Here is a 28,000-nt window from a genome sequence, read left to right as displayed (position 1 = left end):
ATTACCTTCAAGAATGTTTTGATTCAATGAAATTGTTATGTAAGAGCATTTCGAAGGGTTTATGGACAATTTCCATCGCTTACATCATTCAGAGAATCTGTTTATGTCATTTTGGAGAAGTTGCATGTCTGATAGCTGTTTTATTTCTCTCAAAATCTTGCAATCATCGGCAAACAATAGAATTATGCTTGAAATGGGGGAATTAAAGAGATCTGTGAGATCATCCTGATATAATACAAATAACAGAGGGCTAAGAACGCTTCCTTGCGGCACACCAGATATAACAGGACGCCAGTTAGATTGAGTTCCAGGACGTATAACACGTTATTGTCTATTTCTTAGATAGTTTTTCACTATTTTTAACGTGTTTCCAGTTATGTTAAATCTGTTAGCTAATTTATGCAGTGATCCACTTAATGAAAAACTTTGGACAGATCAAAGTACACAACATCCAACTGATTGGATAGGATTGCATAGACGACAGATTGGTAAGGCATGAAGAATTTGGAAGATACCCGTGTTGTGCTGGGTTTATCCCATAGCAGGCCATTTTCATATTCTATAAGAGACTTGCGGGACGCAGTGTTCCAGGCACGTTCACAGAGGCAGTGGTAGCTTCACAAATAATTATGTGGTTTCTATTGTTCAAGATGCAGTAATTTACTATACTCTTCTTTTATAATACAACTTTAATACAACAATGGGTAATTAACTATTGGGTCATTTCATGTCAAATCAACAAGGTCCTCAACCTAACATTTTTTGATGCATTTAAAATTTGTCATACTGGAAGGGCCACCTGGGGTAGGAAAATATATGACTTTGTAGATCCACATCTTTTGTATTTCCGAATTTGCAGTGGTGCAAACTGTGCGATTTGACGTGAATGTGTGACACGCGGAGTGTCACAGTGTGAAGTACATATTTTAGGCTGATTTGTGTTACCCTTTTCTAGTAGTGTGGTGAAGATGCGTCGCATGTTCACGGTTTTTACATGTTTACTTTGTAATTATCGCCATCAATTCTTAATTTATCCAGTACTCTGCGATATTGCGATGGCATGCAGTATTCCGGGACAATCATGTGGCATTGTCAGCTACCAATGAGGCTCGTACCAGTGTTCAGCCTGAACAGTGCACGATACGTTGAAAATTCAAGCACTTTAGATTGAAACTCGCCTATTTCCAACAACTTTCCTCTCTTTTCATAATTCGCTATATGCACTAATAACGGAGTTGGCTATGGCACCGGACTTTTGAATCACCCTGTATTTCTAATAACTGCGAATGTAAACATCAGGTTCATGTTCGTTAATTAAAACAATATTATACTCCATTTCTGTTAGACTTTTACTTTTGAATTGTAGGAATTTGTTTATCAAAATATGTTATAATGCATTACTACCCTACCCAAACCTACCTTATAATCTAACATAACTCCGGATCCCATTGGCGTCCCATTTTTAAACTTTGTACAGTTATTGACTAATAGTCTATGTATGACATGTAGTTTTTTGGAAAACATTGGAAGACCCTTATGAAAAACTAAATATGCTGACCAAGGCAGTAATTTATTTTATTATAAAACATAAACTAAACGTAACGTTTCAACCTTCTAGAAAGTTCTTCATCAGACTCTGTATCAAGTACAAAAGTAACAAGATACACAAAAAGGGCATTATATATACACAACCATTACTCCCTCCAGACTATTAAAAAGTTGTTAGGAACTTTCTAGCAGGTGGCTTTCACTTGCCAATTCAATTTGCATTTCTCATTTATTATTTTATTTCATTACGAGCTTTAGCGGATCGCGGGTTGTTTGAAAATAAATTACAGCAAATAAATATTAGAGTATCATTACCTCTGATAGACTGAGGAAAGCATTTGTCTATTATTTCCTCTAGCTCTGCCGTTGCACCTCTGGTTCCTTCGGGCAGTTTTTGTTGGTTTCTCATCTTAATCATCATCTACGGAAGACAGAAGATACAGTAATGGATAAAAATTAAATCATCGTTGTCTTGAGAAGTGCATTTCGTGAGCGCATGATTTTCATGTGACTTTATGTAATGTGCTGATTTTCACTAATTGTTTGGGTTTGAGTTTTTCAGACATCAAATCCATTTGAGGTCGAATTTTAAAACGTGTCCACACTCTTTGTGTTAGAGTGTAATGGCAAGTGATAGTTGGTGCGGGTCATAATCCCACCCCCTTTGACCTAGAATTCCCGAAAAGAGAGAGAAGTAATGATTACTAAGAACAGAAAACATAACCGCCTCTCTGATGGCCTAGTGGTAACTTTGTTGTCTTGTATGCAAGTGGTCCCGGGTTCGATATCTGGTGGAGGCACAGAGTGGTTTAATCTGTAGGTCAAGTTCCGATTAGCCTTACTGTGCTTAAAGTGGACTTAAAAACAAACAACAGAAATGAAAACCTACCCCTCCCCTTTACAGACGTATCTTTGCCAGTAGCGTGCACCGAAGTATTTGTTGCTTCCTTCATGCTCTATGAGAGGATGAAATGTTCTGAACTTGTGAAGCCACGTTTCCACTCCATTTTCATGCTTCCTTCTCGTTGGTTCTCCGCCGAAGAGAGAGAAGCGATTCTCTGTTCGCACTTGCCAGGCCTGCCCCTCGTGGACTTATGATATTTGTATACGTTTCCCTTGGTAAGCTGAATCAGGGCTCTGGGCAACCGCAATCGCAATGAGGAGATCGCTTGACTCTTCCCGACTTTGAGTGTCTGCAAGAGTTGGAAACTCTATCCTATTGTTAATTTATTTTACTAGTGCACGGAATGGCCGAAAAAAGTATCTAAAAAGCGTTTCAATCCATTGCATTTCACCTTGTAACATAGAAGTGTCAGAAGATTTTGTTGTATATGGGACACTCCATGTCAATTTTTGAAATGAAATGAAATGCTATATTTTCATTCAATCTTGTGAGTCAAAGATCCAAAATTGTCATTTGGACAAACATTAAAGTATTACATACAGCTAATTAAGTTAGAAGTTATTTTAAATATTGTTCGTTTATTTTAACTTTTATATTTACTTTTTTTTATTGTGTCCCAGCCGTGACACCAAAAACAATCAATTTCTCCATTAACTGTTACATTTCTCCCCACAACTCCACTAGAATATTCAAAGGGCAATCACCTTCTCTCTTTGTCTTAACCCGGTAGAGGCACATGGCACAGTGGTTCGGATTCCACTTTAAATCGTAGGTCCAGTCCTGATTAGCCTTACTGTGCATAAAGTGGACTTAAAACACCAATTCAAACCAAACCAAACTCTTTGTCTTAGTATTTTTTTTTCATCATTTGACAATTCACAGAAATTAAAATAAATTTCTTATTAAGTAATGAGGCAGTATTTTATCTGCCACACCAGTAACACAAAATTGTTGCTTGTAGCTCTAAATCCAGGAAAGTATTTTAAGAGTAGTTATGTTTAATCAATAGTATTTACTTCATAATTCCTTGCACAGAAACTGTAAGAAAAATGTTCCTAAACTTTCAGAATAGTTAATTTAACATAAAAAAATAGTTGGTGTATTCCGCTCGTGACAGCAACGCCGTTTCTGTTTCAGTGCAATGAAATATGAAACTTTACACTGTTGATTAAACGTAACTAACCTATATTTTCCCAATGTGTAAGTGAACAATTTTGTGTCACGGGTGGGACAGACAAAACACTGCCTCTTCACTTAATAAGAAATTTCTTTTGATTTCTGTGAATTGTCAAATTAGTCCATGAGCCAGGACCTCAAATTTAGGCGGTCGTTACCACTCTGGGGGATGGGTTCTCATTTGATTTTTTTCTGAACTGGAAAATGTGTGATAGAATCTCATAACTCTTTGCTTTTTATCTAATATTATTGAATTAGTAACCATAGCCGAAAAATTATGTTTTTTCATATTTTTTATAAATACGAGGGTCACTATTTATATTTTGAGCCTAACAATGAAAAAACAGGAATTTGGCATTGAAAACTGCTTTATTGTTTTTCGAAGTATTCACCTTTATGGTCAATACACCTTTGCATTCGTTCGAACCATTTGTCAAACCAGTTTTTCCAATCTTCTTGAGACACCTCCATAATATGGTTTTTGAACGCATTAACGGCGTCTTCCGCCGACGAAAATCGTTGTCCACGCAATTTATTCTTGACATTCGGGAACAAGAAGAAGTCATTGGGTGCCAAATCAGGACTGTACGGCGGATGACCCATCAATTCGATTTTTTGACTGTTCGTAAAGTCTGTTGTAAGACGAGATGTGTGACAGCTGGCATTGTCTTGATGAAGAATGATCCGACGGCGTTTGTTTATTTTCCGTATTTGACCGAAGACCTCTGGCAAACAAATTGTTGTGTACCATTCAGAGTTGACCGTTCTACGTTCCTCAAAAGGCACAGTTGCCACAAGACCAGTTTTCCCGAAAAAACAGGCGACCATTTGTTTCGATGTGCTTCGAGCGCGAACAACTTTTGTTGGATTGGGTTCATCTTGAAACACCCATACAGTCGACTGCTGTTTACGTTCCGGCTCATATGCATATATCCATGATTCGTCACCTGTTACAATCTTATATACGTCTTTTGAAGCACCACGATTGTATTTATTGAGCATTTGTTTGCACCAATTGACGCGAGCGTCTTTTTGAGTTTTTGTCAAATTGTGTGGGATCCAACAAGAACATACCTTTCTCACAGCTGAATGATCATGTAATATTTTATATATGCTAGTGGAACTAATGCCTATGGTTGCCTCAATCTCACAGTATGTCACATGACGATCTTGCAGTATTAGGTTTTGCACAGCATCAATGTTTTCTTGAACAACAACTGATTTTGGACGACCTTCGCGAATCTCGTCGCTGAGCGAATGGCGGCCACGATTAAATTCGTTATACCAGCGTTTCACAGTGTCAAAGGATGGGGCTTCATCGCCAAATGTGGAAGTAAGTTGATCGATGCACTCTTGTGTTGATAATCCACGTCGAAAATCGTAAAAAATCATCGCACGAAAATAATCACGAGTTAATTCCATTTTATTGTTGTCGCGCAATCTCCAAGGCAACATAAACAACACAAATCAAGCTATTGACAAAACATTTGAAGTACGTTATGGTCAATAATGCCAGACTATTCCGTGCAAACGTCAAATCACGCCTAACTTCAATCAGTGTTGCCATGGCTCAAAATATAAATAGTGGCCCTCGTAGCATATAAATTCATCACAATATTTGAATAAATAAATTTAATTTCAACAGACTTATTAAGTTCAATATTATTTAATAATAACTATAATTATTATGTGTAATAATATTAATATAATCCTTATAATAATAATAAAACTTTATTATATTGCTTATATACGGACATAGATTACAGTAAATGCATTTACTTACAATTTTCAATAATTATAGTGGCTGAATCTTAAATACGAATGTATGTTATAATTTAACAAACAAAATTTTATTATTTAAATTCATCATCATCATCTTCTGAATGGGTGTTACAACTCATTGATTTTCACATGTGGGTAGTCTTCACTTGTCAGTGCACCTGATGTTATTTAGACAGAAGACGCAGTTTGTAGTTTCTAATGGATTTGGTTGGTTTATTGATTTGGTGTTTCAATTCCACTTTATGCACAGTAAGACTAATTGGGACTGGACCTACAGTTTAAAGTGGAATCCGAACCACTACGTGGCTCCACTGGGTATGGAAACGGGAACCCCTTGATTACAAGGCGACGACGCTCCCACTGCGCCATCGGGGAGGCAGTTTCTAATGGAGTTGCAAGCTAGTAGATCTAACACAGTTTGAGGTGCTGATTGCCATTCCATCCAATGCCATGTACCAGCTGCTCTGCTCCATCGTGTTTTTTTCAATGTCCACCTTCTCCCACTTGGACTAGGTATACATGGTCATTCAGAAGACTTATCTTGCTTATAGCGGCTTGATAATCGCACGTTAAGCATGTTTCTTGAGACAGTTCCTTCAAGGTGCAAGTTGATAAATGTCTATCTCACCCTTTTTGCACATAATAGAGGACATGCCATGTCATTCACATAATGTACGGAAGATTTAGGAGCATACAGTAAGCACGAGAAGTACAATTTGACCATTACTTTTTCATTGAGATACCATTGATCTCCGAGGCTGTAAAAATATTTCCTGTGTATGTTGGCAGGAAGGATTTTCAATGCACTTACTTTTCCTTTTCTTACAAATGCGTATGGAGAATTATCACATCTTGACAAATATTTTCAATAGAATTGAAGCTATTTTTCTAATGTCAAGGACCATCAAGGGTATTTTGGTACTATATTTCAGAAACAATTTAACCATGATTGTTTCAAGGAATCTCAAACAAATTACCATCTCTTTTTAATGTTCACAGTTGAGATTGAGCACTTTGGGGCTCGCTTCAGATGTGATTTTGCATCATTTATCTCCACAGTTCGCGAAGTGTTGTATTCAAACGTTTTACAAAATGCTATGGTTTCCTACATTCGTTAACAATTAGAATTGTTTTATTCATTAAGTTACTTAGGAATTTCCTTCACGTTCTGACAATCTGGGAAGATGCGATGCTCTGTGCAGTGTCGGCTCTACAAATCTTGCCCCCCCCCTCCCGGAAAATATTACCAAAGGCCCCCTCTACCTAACTGTGTGTGTCGGAGGAGGGGTGTAATTCTTCATCTCATGTTGACAAAGTCACATGTAAGGGTCTTGAGTGTGATTCAAAAGTCCCTTAAGACCCCTTGAAAAAAATAAAGGAGATAGGCTGGGTACAATTGGACATGATAGAAACAGGTTAGGCTTAGGGGGAACCACATTGGTGTGTTCCAAGCAGACGTCCGCCATATTGGTGGCCGCCAATTGAATTCAACTCTTTTTTAAAAAAAAATGGGACGGGGTGATGTGATATATGTATATGACACTGTTTTCTCACACCTGGAAAATGATACATTTGTTACAATCATGCAGGCGTAACCTTTTCCTGATTAAAGATAGGTTGAAGAACCCTTCACCACTGCATTTCTCGTGAAATTCTAGCCTCATTTGATTCTAGTCTGACTGCCACGAGGGGAACCCAGGGTGCGTGATTTAAGGTCTTGATTTTTCCGACTTCGTCCCTGCATAAAGCTGTGTTCCCGGCCTCAATTCAAATGGTACGGGGGGGGCGGGGTTAGGGCGGCTGCAGCGTGGTGGTGATCACATCACCTCCAAGATGGCCGACGTCGAAAATATGTGGGGCCCATATACCCTAAATGTGCCTTCAAGGCACGTTGCTATGTGCAGAGGGAACTTTAACTTTGCCTTTACCTGTATATATTGTACTCGTTTCTGTACCCCTGAGTAAACTGAGTTTATTTTTTACATACGCATATACGAACCCTCTATTATATCAATGGCTGAGGGCCCCCTAAAGGCTGAATTGTCTCCGGGCCCCCTCCCACTGCGGAATTTTGCGGCTTGTAGATCCGGCACAGGCTCTGTGACTGATGCCAGAGTTCTTCCAAGTGATTGTTCTTTCGGTGGTCTTTAGAGACGTCTCATTATATGTATCAAACAGAAATCGATTCTTGGACTCTCATTTCGTTCCGCAAGGCAATGGACAAGGCAGATAGACCTCACCAAAGTTTGACTCCTCTTCTTTTTTTTCTCTCTGAATAAGAGTCATACCATCAATCGCCGTGGCTGAATTTCCAGATATTTCCTCAGGGGATAACATTTTTCTGCAAGTATGTCTCTGAAGCCCATGATAATGGTTCTAAGAGAAATCCCATTTGAATATTCCGATTCTGTGCTGTCACAATAATTTGACCAAATAGTGCCTTGTGTGATAATTGCCCTCCCACTACTATCCACTGCCTTCTTCTTGGATCAAGGGAGGAACAGAAATAACTAGATGAGAACCATGTACAGCCAACGTTTATGCAACTGAGAGAACATTCAGAGAACAGATGCAGTAGAATATGGATTAGTACAGGTAACAGAAAGGCCCTACAGTAGCTTGAACCAATGGGCACATGATGTTCGTCACTATAGAACAATGTGTGCATCAAGAGGACAGCTCAGAAACGGACAGGGTCACAGCAGTAACTCGCCCCTAGTATGGTGTGTGATCTCGAACGGCCAACACCGCTGCACATCTGTGTGGCATGGACTCGCTGTGTTTATCGAAGAGAGCTGGGGAAATTCCTCCCCACTGTTCACTTTTGGCAATATCAGCTCTGGAAGAGTTAAGGGAGGTGCCATCCTACCTAGAATGCGTCTGCCAAGTGCATCCCAGACATTCTCTATGGGATTTAAGTCCATTGATCACGCTAGCCACTCCATACTCAATATTCCTCGCCCTCGGGCAAGTTGTGCACTAACAGAACTCGGTGAGGACGAGCAATATCGCCATCGCCGATGAAAAGGAAACGATCATCTATTGTATCTGTGCACGGCATGACAAGAGATCTGAAGTTTTCGTCCCCATATCTAAGGGCGGTCAAACTGTCATTTTGGACGACGTGGAGGTCCGTACGTCCCACAATTTTCATTACAGCCCACACCATCAGTCCACCGTTTCCATTTTAGAATGTTTCTTGTACAAAAGCAGGGTTATAGCGTGTTCCACTGTAAAGCTGGAGGCTGAACCGCGTCTCATCGAACACCGCTCAACCCCCTTCGTTGTGGCCCCAATTGTGATGTTCTTCAGCCAAGTTTCTACGAACTGAAAGCTGTACAGTGATGGAACACACACCATGAGTATATATGCTTAGAGGCCATCTATAAGAAGGAGATTGCAGACAGTTTGATTTGACCTTATTGCTGTGGGAATGATAGCATGTTGTAGTTTAGTTGCATTCTGTCGTCTGCTCCAATTGGTTGTTCACAAGAGGTACCCGTTGTCTCTTGCTGTTGTTGCTCGCGGAAGGCCTTGACCTTGCCTTCGTTGCACATTTCCCGTTGTTTGCAATCGAATATACACGCTATATGTTCAGCTTCCATCCTTCGTATGACTCACCACGCCATTGATTCAGGTAAATCGCACTTTAGAGGAATTGTACCACTTCTCCTCGTTCCTCATTGAACTCTTACACTGTCCTTGGACTGCTACTGTCATACTCACAGCTGCGCACTTCAGTTGTTAATTCAGATATGTTGACATTAATGATGGGCAAATAGCCAATTGAATCAAGTAATGGTGTTAAATCCTATCCAATTTGTCAATTAAATTTTTAAAATATTCACATATTTTAATTAGTGTAATTATTATAATCTTAATTATTATCATCATCATTATTAATTTTGATCGTAATTACTGTAATTGTCATTTCAAATAGTAAAAGTCGAAATATTAAAAATGATCAAAACTTTCCATTTACATCAAGGTATATGGGGAGTGGAGTGATAACACACAAAAGGCAACGAGTTATGACATGCTATAACATATTTTCCATCTCTAGGCATACCCTTACAAAAAATCATATTAGAACCTGTCCCCCCGAGTGGTACCGACAACGTGCCTGGCTCAAGGCCTAAATGATGAAAAATAAATTATTTAAGACAAAGAGAGAAGGTAATTGTCCTTTTAATATTCTAGTGGAGTTGTGGCGAGAAATGTAACAGTTAAAGAAGAAATTATTTGTTTTTAGTGTCACGAGTGGAACACAATAAAAAATAAAGTTAAATAAAAAAAGTTAAAATAAACGAACAATATGTAAAATACCTACTTAATTATGTATAGTTATTATAATTATGTATAATACTTGAATTACTAGAATTTCTATGCAAAATGCAATTTTAAATTGCTCACTCAGAAGACAGGATAAAGTTACAGAATTGCTTCTAATTTTAAGAATTGAGGTTCAGGGATACTTTCACATGGAATGCCCCTTATGTATTATAATATCGTAATTGTAACTGTGAAATGGAATTATATTCAGTTGCTTGCCTAATCTCAAATGTCCAAATGTCACCGCACGCCATTGAGTGCTAGTTTCGCTATCCATTCCTAATCAAATCATGATAGAAATAGGTTATGCTCATTAACGCAGAAAGTGCAAAGTAATGCTAAACAACCAAGTAGTAAAAAAATACACATTTTATCCAACATGAAGTAGTGTCAACATGAAGCTTAGGACACTATCATCCTTGAAGTTAATGATTTCACCTAGAGGTGGCACAAAAGGCATTGTGATTGTTTCTGCCATCTGAAGCATAGTTTTAGAATTACATTATACCTGTCGTCCACTCGTACACTTTTCGCTATTTGCTGGTCGACTAATGTAAGTCGATTGGCTGATTACTGAAACCATGGACTAATGAGATTTAACCGGATGAAAAAATTGATCCAATTAGTCGTTCGACGAATATTAGGCAGTCTCGAAGTAGTCAAATTAGTCGTATAATTACTGAATTATATATACCGTATGTACTAAAGACAAAAGCAAGAAACATTAGATACTTATGTTCAATAATTTTTCATTATACAAATCCGCGTACATATGTAATTGTTCTTATTTGTATTGATTTGCAATCCTTCTTTGTTTCTTCAAACCCTTTATTCCATTGTATTGTATAATTAATCTCCCAGACAAGGGTCTGTTGTAAGAAAACACACCCGCTCTAATAAATACGATTTTATTATTATTATTATTAATAATAATAATAATAATATCAGTAAAAGTTGTCGAATTTGTCCTTCAACTAATATCGGTCGAAGTAGTCAAATTAGGACCGGTTTTCTAGTATCTCTAGAATGGTTTGGTCATGTGAAGAGAATGGCTGGAATGCATGAGCCAAAGAAGTGTACTAACTGAAAATGCAGGGGTCAAGACCAAGAGGAAGATCTAGAAATGTGTGGGAAGACGATGTAAAGAGAGCTGTGGAAGTAAGGGGCAGTGACTGGAAAGACGTGCAAGATCTAATACAAGGCAGGGATAGATGGCAATCCTTCTGGTAAATCTCTACACCACAAGGTAGAAGAGGACGGATTAAGCAAGTAAGTTTCTCTAATCTCTGCTTAACCAACTGCCAGTTTGAGTTTACGTCCAAATTAAAAAAGCAACCGGGTCATTAAAAGTAAAAATAAGTAAATAAGCAGTTTTTGGTTCGAATATTCTTCGGCAAACGTACCCACTTTTCGACATTATTCCTGCAAAAGAACATTTTCTCTTTTCGCAACCTGATCAAAGGGCAAGGTAGTGTGGGCATGACTGGGACAATCTTGTCATTTTCTTCTTCCCATCCACAGTCTATTTGGTTGTGCCTTATCTGCACTTTTTCATTTGGGCACTTGAAAGGGTCTAAGGCCTTCAAATGAAGGGACACACTGGTTAAAGGAAGACTTGAACCTTGAATATCCTTTTTCGTGAGAAGACACCATCGTATACGCTTGTCCTGTAATCTCTGGAGCGAGAGAACGAAAGCAAGTGTCTGCGCAAGTATTGACTCGAGAGGAACGGGATTGCGTGGAGGGGAAAAACGATGGCAGCATTGCATATCATTGCAGCAGCAGCGAGTACTGCTTCGCTTCGCCGACTCGCTCTCCCTCTTTATGCACGGCCTTGCTTTAGAGATTCCCAGGATAGAGAGATTTCCGTTTGCATGAAGAGAATGCCCTGATTGGTTGTCACCTTGTAAAAGAGGAATTTCTTGTTTGTGTGGCCCATATATTGCACTTTAGTTTATATCTTACTTAGAACTGTATATGCATTTAACCTACCTGAGCATGACGTAGACTGAATTAAGCTATCTCAAAATAATAACAAAAAATATAGTTGGACTTACATTAGTCGGTAAAGGAGTCAATTAAAGTTTTGACCAATATACATGGAATGACTACTTCGATTAATGTTAATCACTTGACTAATCCAAAACAACTATTTCGACTAATATTGGTCGAACGACTAATTGGACTAATATTAGTCGATCGATTACTTCTAATTTCTGTCGAAAAAGAAGTTGACTAATTTTTTTACTAATTAGTTGATATTTTGTTTCGACTAATTAATTAATTTGTCAATGGTGTCTACCACTACTTGAAAATCGCCGTAGCATGAATAACAATAACAATTGTTAATAGATTTACATCAAATTTTGCAGTGATATCACTTAAATACCAAATTTTTCTAAGTGATATTTTGCTACTACCAGGTGGTTATAATTAAAGTGACGGTGTTCAGAGTGGTACAGCACGGGCTGTAATGAGAGTAGCAGTCTGAAACTTCGTAGATATGCTAATGATGCAATGCGCTCGCGAATTATGCAAAAAAAAAATATATATATATATAGTTCCAATTCTCGCCACCAGGGTAAAAAATGGCGCTGTAAGCAGTCAAAACGTGGTATAGTTACAGGAAAAAGGCAGGAAAGATCAAACACATGAGAACAATGGCTCTGGCATGTTTATTAGGAACTATGGTTACAAGAACTGTTCAATATGGCCTCCCAATTCAGCAACATGCTGCATTCGTAACACGGCATGGTCGACGGTTGCTCGCAGCATGTCTGGTGAAATCTGAGCGACATGTCGTTGTATGCTAGCCTTCAGATCAGGCAGAGACCGGACATGTCCCTGATAGACACGATCTTTTAAATATCCCCACAGCCAGAAGTCACATGGATTAAGGTCGGGGGATCTGGAAGGCCAATCATCTGGAAACTGCCTAGAGATGATGCGGTCATTAGTGAAGGTTTCTCGCAGCAAATCTTTCACGTGGCGAGCGACATGTGGTGTTGCCCCATCTTGTATGAAAATGGTGGTGTGTTCACAGTTCCGTTCTTGCAAAGCTGGAATCACGTGTTGCACAAGGAGGTCCCTATAACGTGCAGATGTCACTGTACACCTAACAGGCCCTCGAGGTGTCATCTCCTCAAAGAAAAACGGACCAAGAATGAAGGAGCTAGTGAACCCACACCATGCAGTCACGTAAACTGAGTGCAATGGTTGTTCCTGCACAACATGTGGACGAGTGGAACCCCATATGCGACAGTTCTGAGTATTCACTGTACCGACCAGAGTAAAATGCGCCTCGTCAGTCCACAGAATATTCCCCGGCCACGTGTCATCCACTTCCATGCGTGCCAAAAACCGATGGGCAAACTCACGGCGTTGTGGAATATCTTGGGGTTTCAATTGGTGCACAATTTGAATCTTGTAGGGATACCAGTGTAAAATGCACCGCAATACCTTGCGAACTGTTGACCAGGGGAGTGACAATTCACGTGCCACAGCTCTATCACTGGTTGCAGAAGTTGAGGCATGTGCTGCACGGTCAGCTACAGCTACAGCAACTTCGTCCACAACTTCCACGGGGATGGGCCGCCTTCCTCTCCCTGGTGCAACACCCAATTCACCTGTTTCCTCGAATTTCTTCATCATCTTCTTCAGCCCACTAATTGACATGGGCCCTCTTCTCAGCCCTTTCTGTTGGCGATATTTCCGCAGTGCAGCGTTACTATTGCTCCCATTCTGGTAAAACAACTTCACTAGCAGTGCACGGTCTTTCTTCGCAATAGCCATTGCTTTTTACACGGGAAAAATCAAACTTTTAATGTTCGGCGAACATTCACATCACTAAAGGAAAAAAAAGCAACAAGCGTCACCAACAACAACCAGGGAGCTCACACAATGGTTAGGCAATGTCACCGACTTTGACGTCAGAGTTACGGAAAATTCCACGTTTTGACTGCTTACAGCGCCATTTTTTACCCTGGTGGCGAGAATTGGAACTTTTTTTTTTTTTTTTTTTTTTTGCATAATTCGCGAGCGCATTGCTTCATTATCATATCTACAAAGTTTCAGACTGCTACTCTCATTACAGCCCGTGCTGTACCACTCTGAACACCGTCACTTTAATTATAACCACCTTAGTAACGAATAATCGAATGATGTACTTGGCAGTCTATTATTATATTCATGTGGTAATGGCGTGTATTACACTTGCGTAACTGTAGCATGTACTTACCAAGTAGTGTTGATTTAATATGCACTGCCCGAAGCACTGGAAACAAGAGCAAATGTAAATGAACATCATTTTTTAGATGTAGTGAAACATGTATGCAAATTAAAACACATAAACTTTCATAATTTGAAGTAGCTTAAGAAAGTAATTGGTAGTCATAGGTATTATTGTTGAACTGAAAAAAAAAATAGATGAAAAATGTCTGAGCAGCAGAGACACTTGACGTTCAGTATTTTATAGGTTTACCAGTTCTCCAAGTGGTCCAAGGGTAATGTTACGTAATTAGAAAAATGTAGAAAATTAGCTCATGAAGGCTAATTATGTGCTTCAATACGCACTAAATATTTCCAAAAACAATATAATAACGAATCCTAAAGAAAATTCTTGCGTATTTTGAAAAGACCCCCTAAAGCATGCAATTAGCCTAAATACTTTGTCAAGCTTCCTCCAAGTGATCCCAATACACTGAATTAAGTTTTTTGTTTGAAACAGGAAAAGAACATGCATTTAAGCATAAATCTGCCTCATTGTGACCTTAATATTAGTAATACCTGTGGTCGTATGTGTGGCACGTGTCAAAAACATGTGTGTATTATAAAAGAACTGGAAATGGAATATGTCATGTTATTTTGTTGTAAACAATGAGAACGAAGAACATTTGTAATGAAAAGAGAAATAATGAGACGTCAGATTATAAAGAGGTTGAAACAATTTTGTATGACCTAACATCCTTTTCGTTGTTAAACAATTAATTCATTAAATAAAGCTACTTACATCAGTCAATCTGATATGATACAATATACCTACTCCGATTTTGAAAAAGCTTAAGAAGCAATCTTAATACAACGAGATTCACAAAAATATGTATTAACAGATCTTATGCTAAATTGAGCATTTGTTATAGTCCGGGTAGAGATTCAGTTATACTTAAACGTCCTGAGTTACATATAGTTACATTAAAAGAAAACAGCATATTGGTTGGTAAATACGTGTAACTTAGAAGAAGCTTTCATGTAACTTTTAAGTATAAGCATTCATTGAAAAGAACTAATAGCGTAACACAGAAAACAGATTTTTTATCTATTTATTTATTTATGCTTGAATCATCCTGCTGAAAACAGCTAACGAGCTTTAGTACAGCAGTACGTACGTATGTGTAAGGATATATATGCTACAAATTTAAAATAAAAGATGATAATCAAGTAATACATAAAATGTAAAGGTACAATACAAAATATATTAAAATACATAAACAGCCATTGATAGAAAAATCTGCCTGAAAAATCTTCGAGAATACTCTGAAAGTAATAAAGTACACAGATCAAAGCCTAAAATTAGTACATTTACCTACATATCAAATCTAAGCTCTCAGTGAAACTGTGATAAATATACGAGGAGCGTACAATAAGTCCGTGCCCTGACCCGCTTCTGTGTCTGATGAACTAAATTCTTTAGTATTACTCATGTAACCATATGTTGTATGTGTTGCTAGTTGCAAGCATGTATCTAATAAACTTTTTGTATTAGAGGTGTAAAGGTAAGAGAAGATGAGGCTTTATTGAAAAAAAACGAGCCTTCTCTCACCTCAAGAAGTTCACAATGAAATGGTGCAGACACTGGGGGATAAAGCACCTTCGTATTCCACTTAAAGAAGTGGAATAGGGAATTCAGCTGCGGTCTTGAGTCATGTGAAGATGGAAGAGCATTCATTACCCAGGGAACTATCAATCGTGTGCAACAATTAATCAACACTGAGAAGAAATTCACCACTAGGACACTTGCTGACATTGTTGGCATATCACAAGGTAACATTCATACCATTTTAACTGACCACTTGAGATTAAAAAGAGAAAGTTGTCGTTGGGTGTCTCGAATGTTGACAGTTGCTCATAAACACGACAGATGTAACAACAGCGGCTATCCAATCCTGTGGCTTCATAAGCTTGCGACATCTACCTTATTCTACAGATCTGGCCCCGAGGGACTACTACCTGTTTCCTAAACTAAAGCAAGAGATGCGTGGTAAGAAATTTCATAATGATTCAGATATCATGGACGCTGTGAAGGGGTGGTTACAGGAGCAAGACAGAACATTTTATTCTACTGGAATTGCAGCATTAGAAAAACGATAGTGTAAGTGTCTGGCACTCGGAAGAGACTATGTCGAGAAGTGATGAAAGAAATTTCCCATTATCACTACCGGAAGTAGGACAGGGCACGAACTTATTGTATGACCCTCGTATAGACTAAAAACAACAACTGTACATTTTGATGCGGACTACTTGCCTTGTATGTAACTTTTGTGACACTTTTGGCTAATCAAGATGAAGCTGAATATCGATTCAGTGGTTAAGGGGTATAAAAAGAGAACGCCAAAGTCTATGCTCAGATTCAAACTTCAAACTTTCGTGAGTTTCGAGGCAGTGTACAGTGGGATGCACAAGTATTGCATTGAAAATTGTTCTTGACTATCTTAATTAACTTTTCTCTTGCATCTTATCTTTAAAAAATCGATTTTTAATTATGTTAGTGCAGAGGCTGTAAGCATCTTGCTTGGTATTTTGTTTCAATACTTGAATCTCTCATTGGATAAAACAAAGTGCATGAACTTAGTGCTGGTCAATTTGCTTGGTAATACTTATGCATCCTACTGTACCAGCTAATTACTCTGCTTCGGCAATGAATAAGGACTATTTACCTTGGACGCTCCTCTCTTAGTAGTAATATCGTCGAAATCTTTTTTGAACTGGCGGGCAAATCCTGAAATAGATGAACAAAGATTACAGTAAACATTGATAACACGATTATATGTATATTCATAAAATATATCTATAAGCTTGTAAATAATACGTTGTGGTTGTGGGTTTTCTCCTGTGAGGCTTAGTGGCAAGAAAAATACAATAAAAAGTATGTACGTTCGAGGTGTCTATTTTGACGTTATAACCCTATGCTATCACGTAGAATTTAGCCATGTATCCGACAGATGGCAGCAATGTAGTAGTCATGTGACTTGCCTGGAGAGAGAGGAGCGTGTTCTGGCTGCAAAGCGCCAAACTGACTCTTGGAGCCTGAGCAGGGGAGTAGAATTTGTAGCAATAATTTAGTGGGTTTAAGTGTTGCTTGTTAAAATAATGTTCTTGGTCAAATGGCACGTGATTACGTCGCAAAATAGTATAAGGATTTATCTTCGTTGCACAGGTAAAAATTTTCGTTAAAATATAGTGTACACAAAGTGCATGAGTTGGGAACCTTAATTTTTGACTTCCCCTTGTAAGTTGTCTATTTTTTTGGGTGCAGTTAGCAGTATATTTCTTATCTTCAAACAAGTATGTAAATGAAATTTCATCAATGTTTCTTGTATTTTAATAGGAAAAGTTTCACTTTAACATTATTACAAATTGGAATAATATTCTCTAAATATTATTTGGCACACAAAATAAGCACATTCTTAAAGTATTACCAAAAATAAACACAACTGGATGGTTTTACGTTTTGTTCCTGGTTAAGAGCGGTAATGGAACAAGATTTGCCACAGTCTCGACTCCAGCATGAAGTGCGTACAGGCAGCATACATAGCGCTTCATCACACAAGGTTTCACAGTGTAGAGGCCGTTAAAGAAAACAACCGTTCTTAATAAAGATTTCTGTTTAACGCCCCGTTTCAACGCTACGATCCCTCGGAGAACAATGTTTTCCTTAATATACTGGGTGAGTCTGTTAAAAGAGGCCCCGTGGAAAATGTGCTCCTTGCATGTAGGCAACCCTGGTACACCGAAGATAAGAGTGGGGTAGAGAACAGTCCAGGATATGGGTGCCAAGCAGTTTAGACAACTTGACATAAACGTAAATGAATGAAACATCTCTTCTGTAAATACAGTACAGTGTGACAACAACCTACCTAGAGGAGGTGCTGGAAATGTCCTCCGTTGACCTCGAGGCACGTGTGCGGACGATACCACATGTTCTAAAAAGCACGGGCGAGGACATCCTGCGGGATAGCCTGGATAGCTGTGATAATGTTGTTCTGGAGTTCTGGGTTGTTGCTATACACCTGTCCCTTTAGAGCTCCCCACAAGAAGAAATCACAGGGTGATAAATCTGGAGAACGAGGTGGCCAAGATTGGTTCGTGCCACGGATGATGACGAAGCGTTCCTTCGCTCATCCTCAGTCAGTTGTTCAACAAACACGTTGAATATGTTACTGATGTAAAGAGCCGAGTTCACCGTCTCATGGAAGAACACGGGGATGATGCGTGACGACACGGCACACAGACACCGAGTTTCTGGGCGGGCAGTGGAACCTCCATGAATACGTGTGGATTGTCACCTGACCAGTGTCGCGTGTTCTGGGAGTTTATGTAGCCTGACAGATGAAACCATTCTTCATCAGAAATGAAGCACCTCTGGAGCAATATTAGACAGAAACCATTCACAAAACTGCACGCGAGCTGCCTTGTCCACATCCCGCACCTGATGCATCACGGTAACTTTGAATGCGTGCAAGTTCAAGTCTTGCTTCAGGATCCGCCTAGCGGTTGACTGGGACACCTGCAACTGTTGTGCCAAACGCCGAGATGATTTTCGTGGACTGGGTATCATTAGCTGCGCTGCGTCGACCATCTTTGCCTCAGTGCGGACAGTCTTTGGACGCACTTTTGGCCTATTCAGCACGATCCGGTTTCCCGCCATTTTGCAATCAGTTTATGCATTACTGATTTGGTTGGGGCCTTCGCTGGAACTCCATTCAACGCGAACTCCGTCGTAAGCAAATCTGCACACTGTTTCCAAGAACCGAGGCGTGCATACGTCTCCACAACAAAGATACGCTGCTCCACCGTTAACACCATGCTGACCCACCGAACCACACTCACAACTTTCCTCGCCGCTCAACTACACTCATCGGACCTGCACGCTGCCTGCATCAAGTTCACTACTGAACACTTTCTTTTCAATCCCCCTCTATGTCATGTTGTCGAAACTGCTTGGCACCGATATCCTGGACTGTTCTCTACCTCGTTCTTCTCTTCGGTGTACCAGGGTTGCCTACATGCAAGGAACACATTTTCCACGAGGCCTCTTTTAAAAGACTCACCCAGTATATGTAACCACAGAGCACAGGTTTATAATTTGCTTTGTGTCTACAATAAACGAAATACATGATCTATGTATGACCAGAGGGGATTCGGCATTGTAGCTTAGTGGCCGCAAGTCCAGGGGAGGGGGTGGGGCTGTATAAAAGTGAGACGCTGAAGGGGCAGAAATGACCATCCACTATTAAAATTCTTAATAATGTGATTATAACAAAATAGAACAACATGTCAAGTTCTTTTACTTGCTTCTTTCATGGAAGAAGGTAGAAGGGAGTTAGTTTATAAATTATAATATTTAAATAGCTTTTTACTAGGATGGACGATATCGAAAATTTGATATCAGCGATATATCGCCTCCTCGATATATATCGTCAAATATCGCGACGATATATATCGCTAAATATCGTGACGATATATCACCGACACGATATACAGGGTGTCTCAAAAGTGATAGTGCAAACTGACACAGGTGAAAGTACACGATAATAGAGGCAAAAAAGTCTCAGTAAACATGGGTTTGCAAACGAGCCGTTTTCGAGATAATCGCGAATGTGTGATTACAAGCCGCCACTGACTTCATTGTTTGTAAACGTCGTCCTAGTTGGTAAAATACCAATAATACAGTATGAAAAATCAGGAGATCTCATTGCTTTTATTGAACATTCTACTTACTTTAACAAGGAATACAGCACTATTTTACTAGTACGTATGTTCTAAGTTACAATTACTGTACACTCATACCTTTTAAAGGAGGTGTTCAAAGTGTCGTTCTTCCATCTGGATGCAATACCGTACGCGAATCCGCATTGAGTTTCGAATTCTTTCGAACGCCTCCGAATCATTTCGGAATTGGTCACAAGCACGTACAATTCTCTGTTCTGATTGTATCCATCCTGTTTCATTACAACGCGATCTCTCGGAAATGTTCTGTTTTGTAAATAAAGAGCAAACCTCGTACCGCGCAAGGATTAAAGCACTTTGTGTTTACAAAATGCAATCAATGACGGCTTTTAACCACACATACGCACACATTATTAGCATTTTATCAACTAGGACGACGTTTACAAACAATGAAGTCAGTGGCGGCTTGTAACTACACATTCGCAATTATCTCGAAAACGGCTAGTTTGCAGACCCATGTGTACTGAGACCTTTCTGCTTCTATTATGTGTACTTTCACCTGTGTCAGTTTGCGCTATTACTTATGAGACACTCTGTATATTGCCAAAACATCGTGACGGTATATCGTCAACACGATATATATCGTTAAATATCGTGACGATATATCACCGATACGATATATATCGTCAACAATATTTCAATATCGCGATATATCGTCTGAACGATATATCGTCCAACACTATTTCTTACATCCTAACTCTATTTCCAGAAGTGTGGCTACCGTAATGTAGTGTCGGTTACTTTTCCTTCGGTGTGTGTACGGTAAGTGTGTCTAGAGCAAATCTGTCTGGTTCAGTAGGGCAGGACCTAAAGCAAATTATAGCCTAAGGGACCAGAATCTATTAATCCCTCCTGTCTATAGGTGGGTTTCATGTAACGTCAGGATGCGCACAGCCGCCATGTTTGCGGCCAATTTCATTTGTAGTTTGCAAGGAACTGTGTAACACATAGCGTTCGTTCAATTTGCACCAACTGGACGTTTGTTTTAAATCACGAATATCTGTGTTAGAATCTCTCGCCCGCCCGCTTGAATCCCGTAAGTTTACAAGAACTGGCCACAATCATGGCTGCTCGAAGCCACAATGCAACTGTTTGTGATGTAGGTGAAACACCTATAACAGACAAGTAGATGTTCCATAGTACAGTTGGTTTACATTATTTTTTCAACATTCATTCGAAGTTTCAAACAAGACAGTGAGTCTCGATATAGTCTCGATTTTACAGAGGTCAATCTTGTTTTCGTCTCAATTTTTACGAGGCCTTGAAATTCGAGAGGAAGCCGCGATTTATCTCGATTACACAGGGTGTCATTTTAATGGCGTCCACGGACCACAGAAACGTATAGAGGACATCAAAAACAAACTACTTTTCTCAGTAACATTTTTCTCCTTAGTGCGTCATGTCGGCGCTACAGTCGTTCAAAAAAGCCCGTTTTGCCGCCTGAATGTTGGCAATCCAACACAACATTTGATCGCATCTGAGACGTCATTTTCTGTCGTAAAGCGGTGCCTGCCAGGGTTGCCAGGAACACACATATTCTGTGAAAACTGACATAGTTTCAACCAGCCACATTATGTACCGTAAGACAAAGCAAGGCATCACATTCAATAACCCAACGGGAAGTGAAGCAATGATACGAAAAATGATGAAAAAACAAAGTATTCAAAAATAAGTGATAATATCGAATTTTGTCTCTTGTTCCTTGCAATACTGCCGTGTTCCGTATTACCGCAAGAAATGACGTCACAGATGCGATCAAATGTTGTGCTGGGCTGCCAGTTTTCAGGCGGCAAAACGGACTTTTTTCAACGACTGTAGCGCCGAAACTACACACCAACGATAAAAATGTTACTGAGAAAAGTCGTTTGTTTTGATGTCCTCTATACGTTTCTGTGGTCCATGGGCGCCATTAAAATGACACCCTGTATATCATTTTGATTTAGATTTAGATGAATTTACTAATGCGCATTACATTTTAGTTTCCTAATCTCGTTTCGATTTTTAAACACCTGTCTCGCTCTCGTATCGAAATTCAAGTTTTGATCTCGGTCTAAAACTCACCTTCCTCGATCGGATATCTCTTGCTGCATTCATGTGCTACTGATTGGAATGTCTGGTGATACACTTCCAGCAGATGCTCATCATTCTGAAGAGAAAAATATTTTGTAAATGATGATAGTGTTTTTCAAAGGGCGCCTCCACAGCCACTCGTGTGGTAAGTTAGTAATATACATATACTAGCTCATCTTTTTCTATATCTGCCTCGAATGCACTACCAACCAATGATAAATCTATAATAATTATAAAGAGTTTCAAAATTAAACTCAAAGAAATGCTGCAGGAACAGCAACGGAACAGTGTACATACTAGAAGTTAACTGGCACTCAACAAACGACATAAAACTTAGGTAATAACTGTAACTATTAGTATTTTCTTACTATATTTACATTATTTTTGTTACTTAAAGGCAGCCCTATGTTAACCTTATTTATATTTTGTCCTTAAGTTGTACTCTAATATTACTATCTTACATTTGTAATTTTTAATATATTTTTCTTTGACATTTGCATTATTTTATGACTATTATAGGTATATGTGAAATTCTTTAGTTTTAATCATTCTATCTGTATTCATGTATTATTATATTATGTACGTATATTTATATTTTCCTATGTAGCTCATGCCAAGTATTAGGTGGCTGATCCTCGAACCAAAAATAAAGTTATTATTATTATATAGTATATACAGTGCAGTTTTACCACTTCAGACATACCTAGGAGCACAATATGTGAGAATGTTTTTGTTTTTTTTTCACGGAATTAGCCTACTCCTTCTCTCTGAATACAACAGTTTCTGTAAGTCACATCACGTTTGTAGTTATTACTTATAAATAGTAATTGCGAATGATTTGTTTACAATAATGTTATATATAAAATAAAGATTCATAACTGAGTGTGTGTGTGTAGAGCGTAACATATTTTATGAATAATTAAGTAATATGGATTACCTGAATTAACTCTCATTAAGTTTCTTGTTAATATCATTTTCATCTGCCAATAATATATACCTAAGTAGCTACTTAAATTTGGAAACTGAAAAAAATAGGTTTTTATAAATATTTCACTTTTGGTTATTATCTCATACTTGTTTTCAGACTATTATAATCAATTTAGTCTTCTCTCTGCTAAATTCCAAACATACCTCATTTGCTACTTTTACAAGTAAGAAGGTCGGATATTCCTTTACATCTATTCATTATATTATAGATTTATTTATTTATTAGATCATACTGCTGGAAAACAACATACAAGCCTTATTCAGCACTTTATTACAATATATAAGGTGTCTCAAAAGTAATAGCGCAAACTGACACAGGTGAAAGTACACGATAATGGAAGCAAAAAAGTCTCAGTAAACATGGGTCTGCAAACGAGTCGTATTCGAGATAATTGCGAATGTGTGATTACAAGCCGCACTGACTTTATTGTTTGTAAACGTCGTCTAAGTTGGTAAAATGCTAATAATGTGTACGAAAGTGTGGGTACATGCCGTCACTGACTTCAGTGTTTGAAAACGTAGTCCTAGTTGATAAAATACCAATAATACAGTATGATAAATCAGGAGATCTCATTGCTTTTATTGAACATTCTACTTACTTTAACAAGGAATACAGCACTATTTTACTAGTACATATGTTCTACGTTACAATTACTGTACACTCGTACCTGTAAAAGGAGGTGTTCAAAGTGTCGTTCTTCCATCTGGATGCAATACTGTACGCGATTCCGCATTGAGTTTCGAATTCTCTCGAAAACTCCCGGATCATTTCGGAATTGGTCACAAGCATGTACAGTGTCTCTCAAAAGGAGGTTTGAGAGGAGAGGATGGGACGAGAAGAGGGGAGTTGAGAGTAGAGTAAAAGAGAGAACATGAGAGAACGAAAAGAAGAGGAGAAGAGTGGAGTGGGGTCGGAAATCTAAGACAGGAAAGGAGAGAAGAGGAGTGGAGAAGAATGGGATGGAGACAAGAGGCGAGAACAGGAAGGAAGGCGATATGACATATAAGCAGAGGAGAAGAAGGGGAGAGAAGGAGAGAAGAGAAATGAGACGAGATGACAGATGAGGTATTTGTAGAAAAAATCGTCTCAGCGTCAAGAATTGATGCATTGATCAAAATATCGATATGAAACATTCAATAATAATTTAAAATGAATTGATGAATGATTCTACCTGCGATTATACCACTAAAAACATGAATGTAATTTTCATATTTATAACAATTATCCAATTTTTCTCCACTTCTCACTTTGTTGAAATGGAGGTTTTGTTATTTAACGTTTCTCCTCCCCCATCGTTAATTCCAAACAGAATCATTCCGTTTCACACTGCGTGGACAATGAACACAATGGGATATGTCTAAAACTTTCGAAAATTTCCTGCCACCGGAGGGGTTTGAACCTACGACTATCAGGTTGACAATCTACAACGGTAACCACTACCCTACAATCTTTCGTTCTTAAGAATAGCTAGGAGGAGCTGACCAGTGTGAAATGTAGATGCAACTCTCCTCTTACATGCAGTGTGCAGAGAATACTTGTTTGTAACAAAAAAAAACAAAAAAAAACGAAAGTAGTACGAATCGGCGAGAACATTTAATGGAGAATTGCACATGATGAAAGCTTTTCATTCGATATTTGGGGAGATATCCTTGCATTGAACTCGAGTGGGAAAAGGGGTAAAATTAGTATGTCCTGAATTGCCACAAATATAAATAGTTATTTCATTAATATTTGTCAATGTCTTTGAATCAGTACACAATTATCGTTAGAGTATCATATTTCACGATCTTATACATGTAAATATCCCTTTGAATGTGTGTCTTTTCATTTATTTCTTTATTTTTTAAAAAAATTCTATATGCAGAATAATGTAGCCACTTTACACTGCTATTACAAATAATGTTACCATGCTCTCCACTTTAATTTATAAATATATTATTTTATATCTGATGGTCATAGGTTCAAACCCTTCCGGTGGCAGAAAATTTTCGTAAGTTTTAGACCTATCCCATTGTGTTCATTGTCCACGCCATGTGAAACGGAATGATTCAGTTTGGATTTAACGATGGGGGAGGGGAATATTAAATTACAAAATCTGCATTTCAACGAACCGAGAACTGGAGAAGAATTAGATAATTCTTATAAATATTAAAATTACATTCATGTTTTTAGTGGTATAATCGCAGATAAAATCAAAGATCTTACATGGAAGATTTTACCTTGCTCTGAACTAAGCCAAAAGGCATTTTGAACCGATCTAATACACTCTACAATACATTTCAAAATGTTATTGAATGTTTCATGTCGATAATTTGACCAATGCATAAATTCTTGACGCTGAGACGATATTTTCTGCAACTACCTCTTCTCTTCAGTCCCTTCTGTTCTTCTCTTCTCTTTCTCCTCTCCCCTCCTTGTGCTCGCTCTGCTTTTATCTCATATAGCCTTCCCTACTTTTCTCGCATCTTATCTCCATCCCACTCATCTCCACTCATCGTATCTCCTCTACTGTCTTAGATTTCCGACTCCACTGCACTCTTCTCCTCTTCTTTTCGTTCTTCTCTTTTTCTCTCCTTTACTTTACTCTCCACTCCCCTCTTCTCGTCTCCTCTTCTCTCTTCTTTGCTCCATTTTCCTCATCTCTCCTAGAATATTTTTCCATTCTCCTCACTACATCTCCTCTCCTCGTCTATCCTCTCTTTCTTCTCTCCTCTACTTTTCCTCTTCTAGTAGTTGTATTTACGGTGGGATAAACTCAGGAAAGTATGAACCCCCCTCAAGCAGTTTTGCTATACTTAAAACAGGCTCAACATGCCCATATGAGCTTTTTGCTCAAGTGTGGAATCTTGTCTAATCCAAGATTTTTGTAAAAAATGCCCTCGGGAATCCATGAGAAAGTATGACCCCCCTCAGATTGATTTGGCTATACTTACAAAAGGTACTTCTGTGAGTTTGTTGTCCATAAATTTGTTAAAAATGATGGCCACACTTAAAACTAGGCCACCCACACCCATACACACCCATACACACCTACACCCACCCACACATATTTACTTCCGGTCTACTTCCGGTCCACTTCCGGTCTACTTCCGGTCCACTTCCAGTCCACTTCCGGTTTACTTCCGGTCTACTTCCGGTCCACTTCCGGTTTACTTCCGGTTCACTTCCGGTTTAAGTTCAATTGGACACCAGGCTCATCTTGCATATCTAGTACTAAGACAATGCAATATGCAGAGACCTTCTAGAATTGCTCCGTGACTCTCTCATTTCTTACATCATAAACATATGATTTTTCACCTATGAGAATAACACTACAAATGGTGTCATCGGGTAATGCCTCGTGGAATTCACAGATAATTTTAATGTTTGTCCTGTCATTCACCACAACTTGTTTCCTTTTTGAAGTGTTGATTACAAACATGGGTCTCCGTGCTTTGAATTCATCTGGTGTGTAATACATATCAGTATTGCCTGTAGTGACCCTCTTGAAAGCCGAAAATGCCTCATATAATTTGAGGAAATCATCCTTGGAAATGTCTAAATTGTAATTTTCTCTAGGAAAAACCTCATTTCTGCCATTTTTAAGATATATGTTCTTGATGTTGCAGTTATCAAATTTGCTTGAATTTTTTTCCTGATTATTGTGTCTTCCAGTCTGAAACAGTACCACCACAAAATCAGGCATGTCATATTGTATACTAGAGAATGAATTTGTAGCATCAAACTCATAATAAGAACCAGATGCGGGCTTCTGTACAGATTGATATGTATAAAATTGCAGAGGAATGTGTGGATTTTTTAGGATATCAGCTTTGTATTTAAGAGCATAGCTGGCCTCATATTCAACAACAGGGATTCTTAACTCCATAGTCTGAATAATGCATTTGCCCTCATCAGGTAGGGTATTAGGCAGAGCTTCCCCTGTAGAGTTTAATGTGCTGTACCTCATCAATGCATTATTATCATTTGCAGCTCTTCTAAATGTAATTCTTAACCCACCCTTCCACATAATTTCTTTGTAATCGGAGAAGAATCCTGGCAACAGGCGCATCGGGAACAGCACTGTGTGGTTCTTAGATAATATCTTATCACCAGCTTCAAATCCACCTATTTTGTAGTATGAAGCCTCTGTTTTGGATAATTTTAGTGTGGCCAAAGCTGTGGAGGTAATGCCGGGATAATCCACTCTGTTTATAACAACACCATGCTTTCTGATCTCAATTTCAGAGAATAGATGCGGCACAAAATTATCCACCAATCTTATATTTGAATTTGCCGGATAATCTGTTCCATCGAGCTTTACAACATCAAATTTGATGTATAGATCTGCTCTGTGGGGGTGTATAAATCCGTCCCCTACATCAAGATCAACCTCAATTTCTGTGTTGGGTTGATTTAAATTTGCAAATGTCCTCCTGTTTGGAGGGAATGATTGTAGCTCATAACTCTCAATATTTTCCATTGTATGTATTTTTATTTAAATGTTAATCTCTATGATTGCAGTTGTTGTGGCTCCAGCAAAATCAACTAGTTCTTCTTTTTCATTAGTGACCATCAATTCAATGTAATCTATTCTATTATGGCACACAGGAAAATATAATGTTGGGGATGGATTGTAGATGATGGGCTCCATAAATTCAGAATTAGGTTTGAATGTTGCAATGATGCCGGTTTGTTTGTGAGTGCCTATGCCATTTGATTTGGTGATCATACCCTCGACCACATTACAGTGAATATTCAGAGTCTCTATGGCTAAGAATTTAGGTATATTCATAGCAGTGTGTTTGATGGCCGCTTCAAGTTTTGTGTTGTTCTCAAATCCTAGCAGTTCTCCTATAGTACCCAGATCCACTGTCTCCGTAGCAGATACAATCTCTACTCTGTGAGTGACAGAATTTTGAGTTAACACTACACCTCTGGGTAATTGAGCATTTAGAGTGGACAGATTATACTGCCCTGGAGTGATGACAATTTTTTGATCCCCAACTGCAATTGTGTTGTTGTGGTGTGTAATATTAGGTATCAGGTACATGCCATAAAATGCTCTGAGAGCTATTGTTTTGGGATACACTATGTCATCATGCAATTTGAGTTTCAATATTGAATTTTGGCTGGTGAGATGGAATACCCCCATGATGTTTCAGATACCACAAGGCCTTTTGAAAATTTTCAATTGATGGTTTATTTATTTGAGA

The 28,000-nt window shown here is 38.5% G+C and overlaps 1 protein-coding gene across 1 annotated transcript in view; it reads right to left on the bottom strand.

Annotated features, from left to right (window-relative positions):
• LOC146002013 (uncharacterized) overlaps nt 1-28,000 on the bottom strand; it is a 48,589-nt gene that overhangs the window by 8,509 nt on the left and 12,080 nt on the right. The window contains exons 2-5 of the mRNA XM_083139721.1: nt 21,809-21,893; nt 16,675-16,736; nt 13,980-14,015; nt 1,864-1,969 (exon numbers count right to left, since the gene is read on the bottom strand). Of these exons, the coding sequence (XP_082995847.1) occupies nt 1,864-1,969; nt 13,980-14,015; nt 16,675-16,736; nt 21,809-21,893 (289 nt within the window). The remainder of the gene's footprint in view (nt 1-1,863; nt 1,970-13,979; nt 14,016-16,674; nt 16,737-21,808; nt 21,894-28,000) is intronic.

Source organism: Lepisma saccharinum, chromosome 18, assembly GCF_977018435.1.
Source record: "Lepisma saccharinum chromosome 18, izLepSacc3.1, whole genome shotgun sequence".
In the NCBI taxonomy this organism is placed as follows: domain Eukaryota; kingdom Metazoa; phylum Arthropoda; class Insecta; order Zygentoma; family Lepismatidae; genus Lepisma; species Lepisma saccharinum.
The sequence above is the reverse complement of the archived record's forward strand: the minus strand, read 5'-3'. Positions and strand labels throughout refer to the sequence as shown.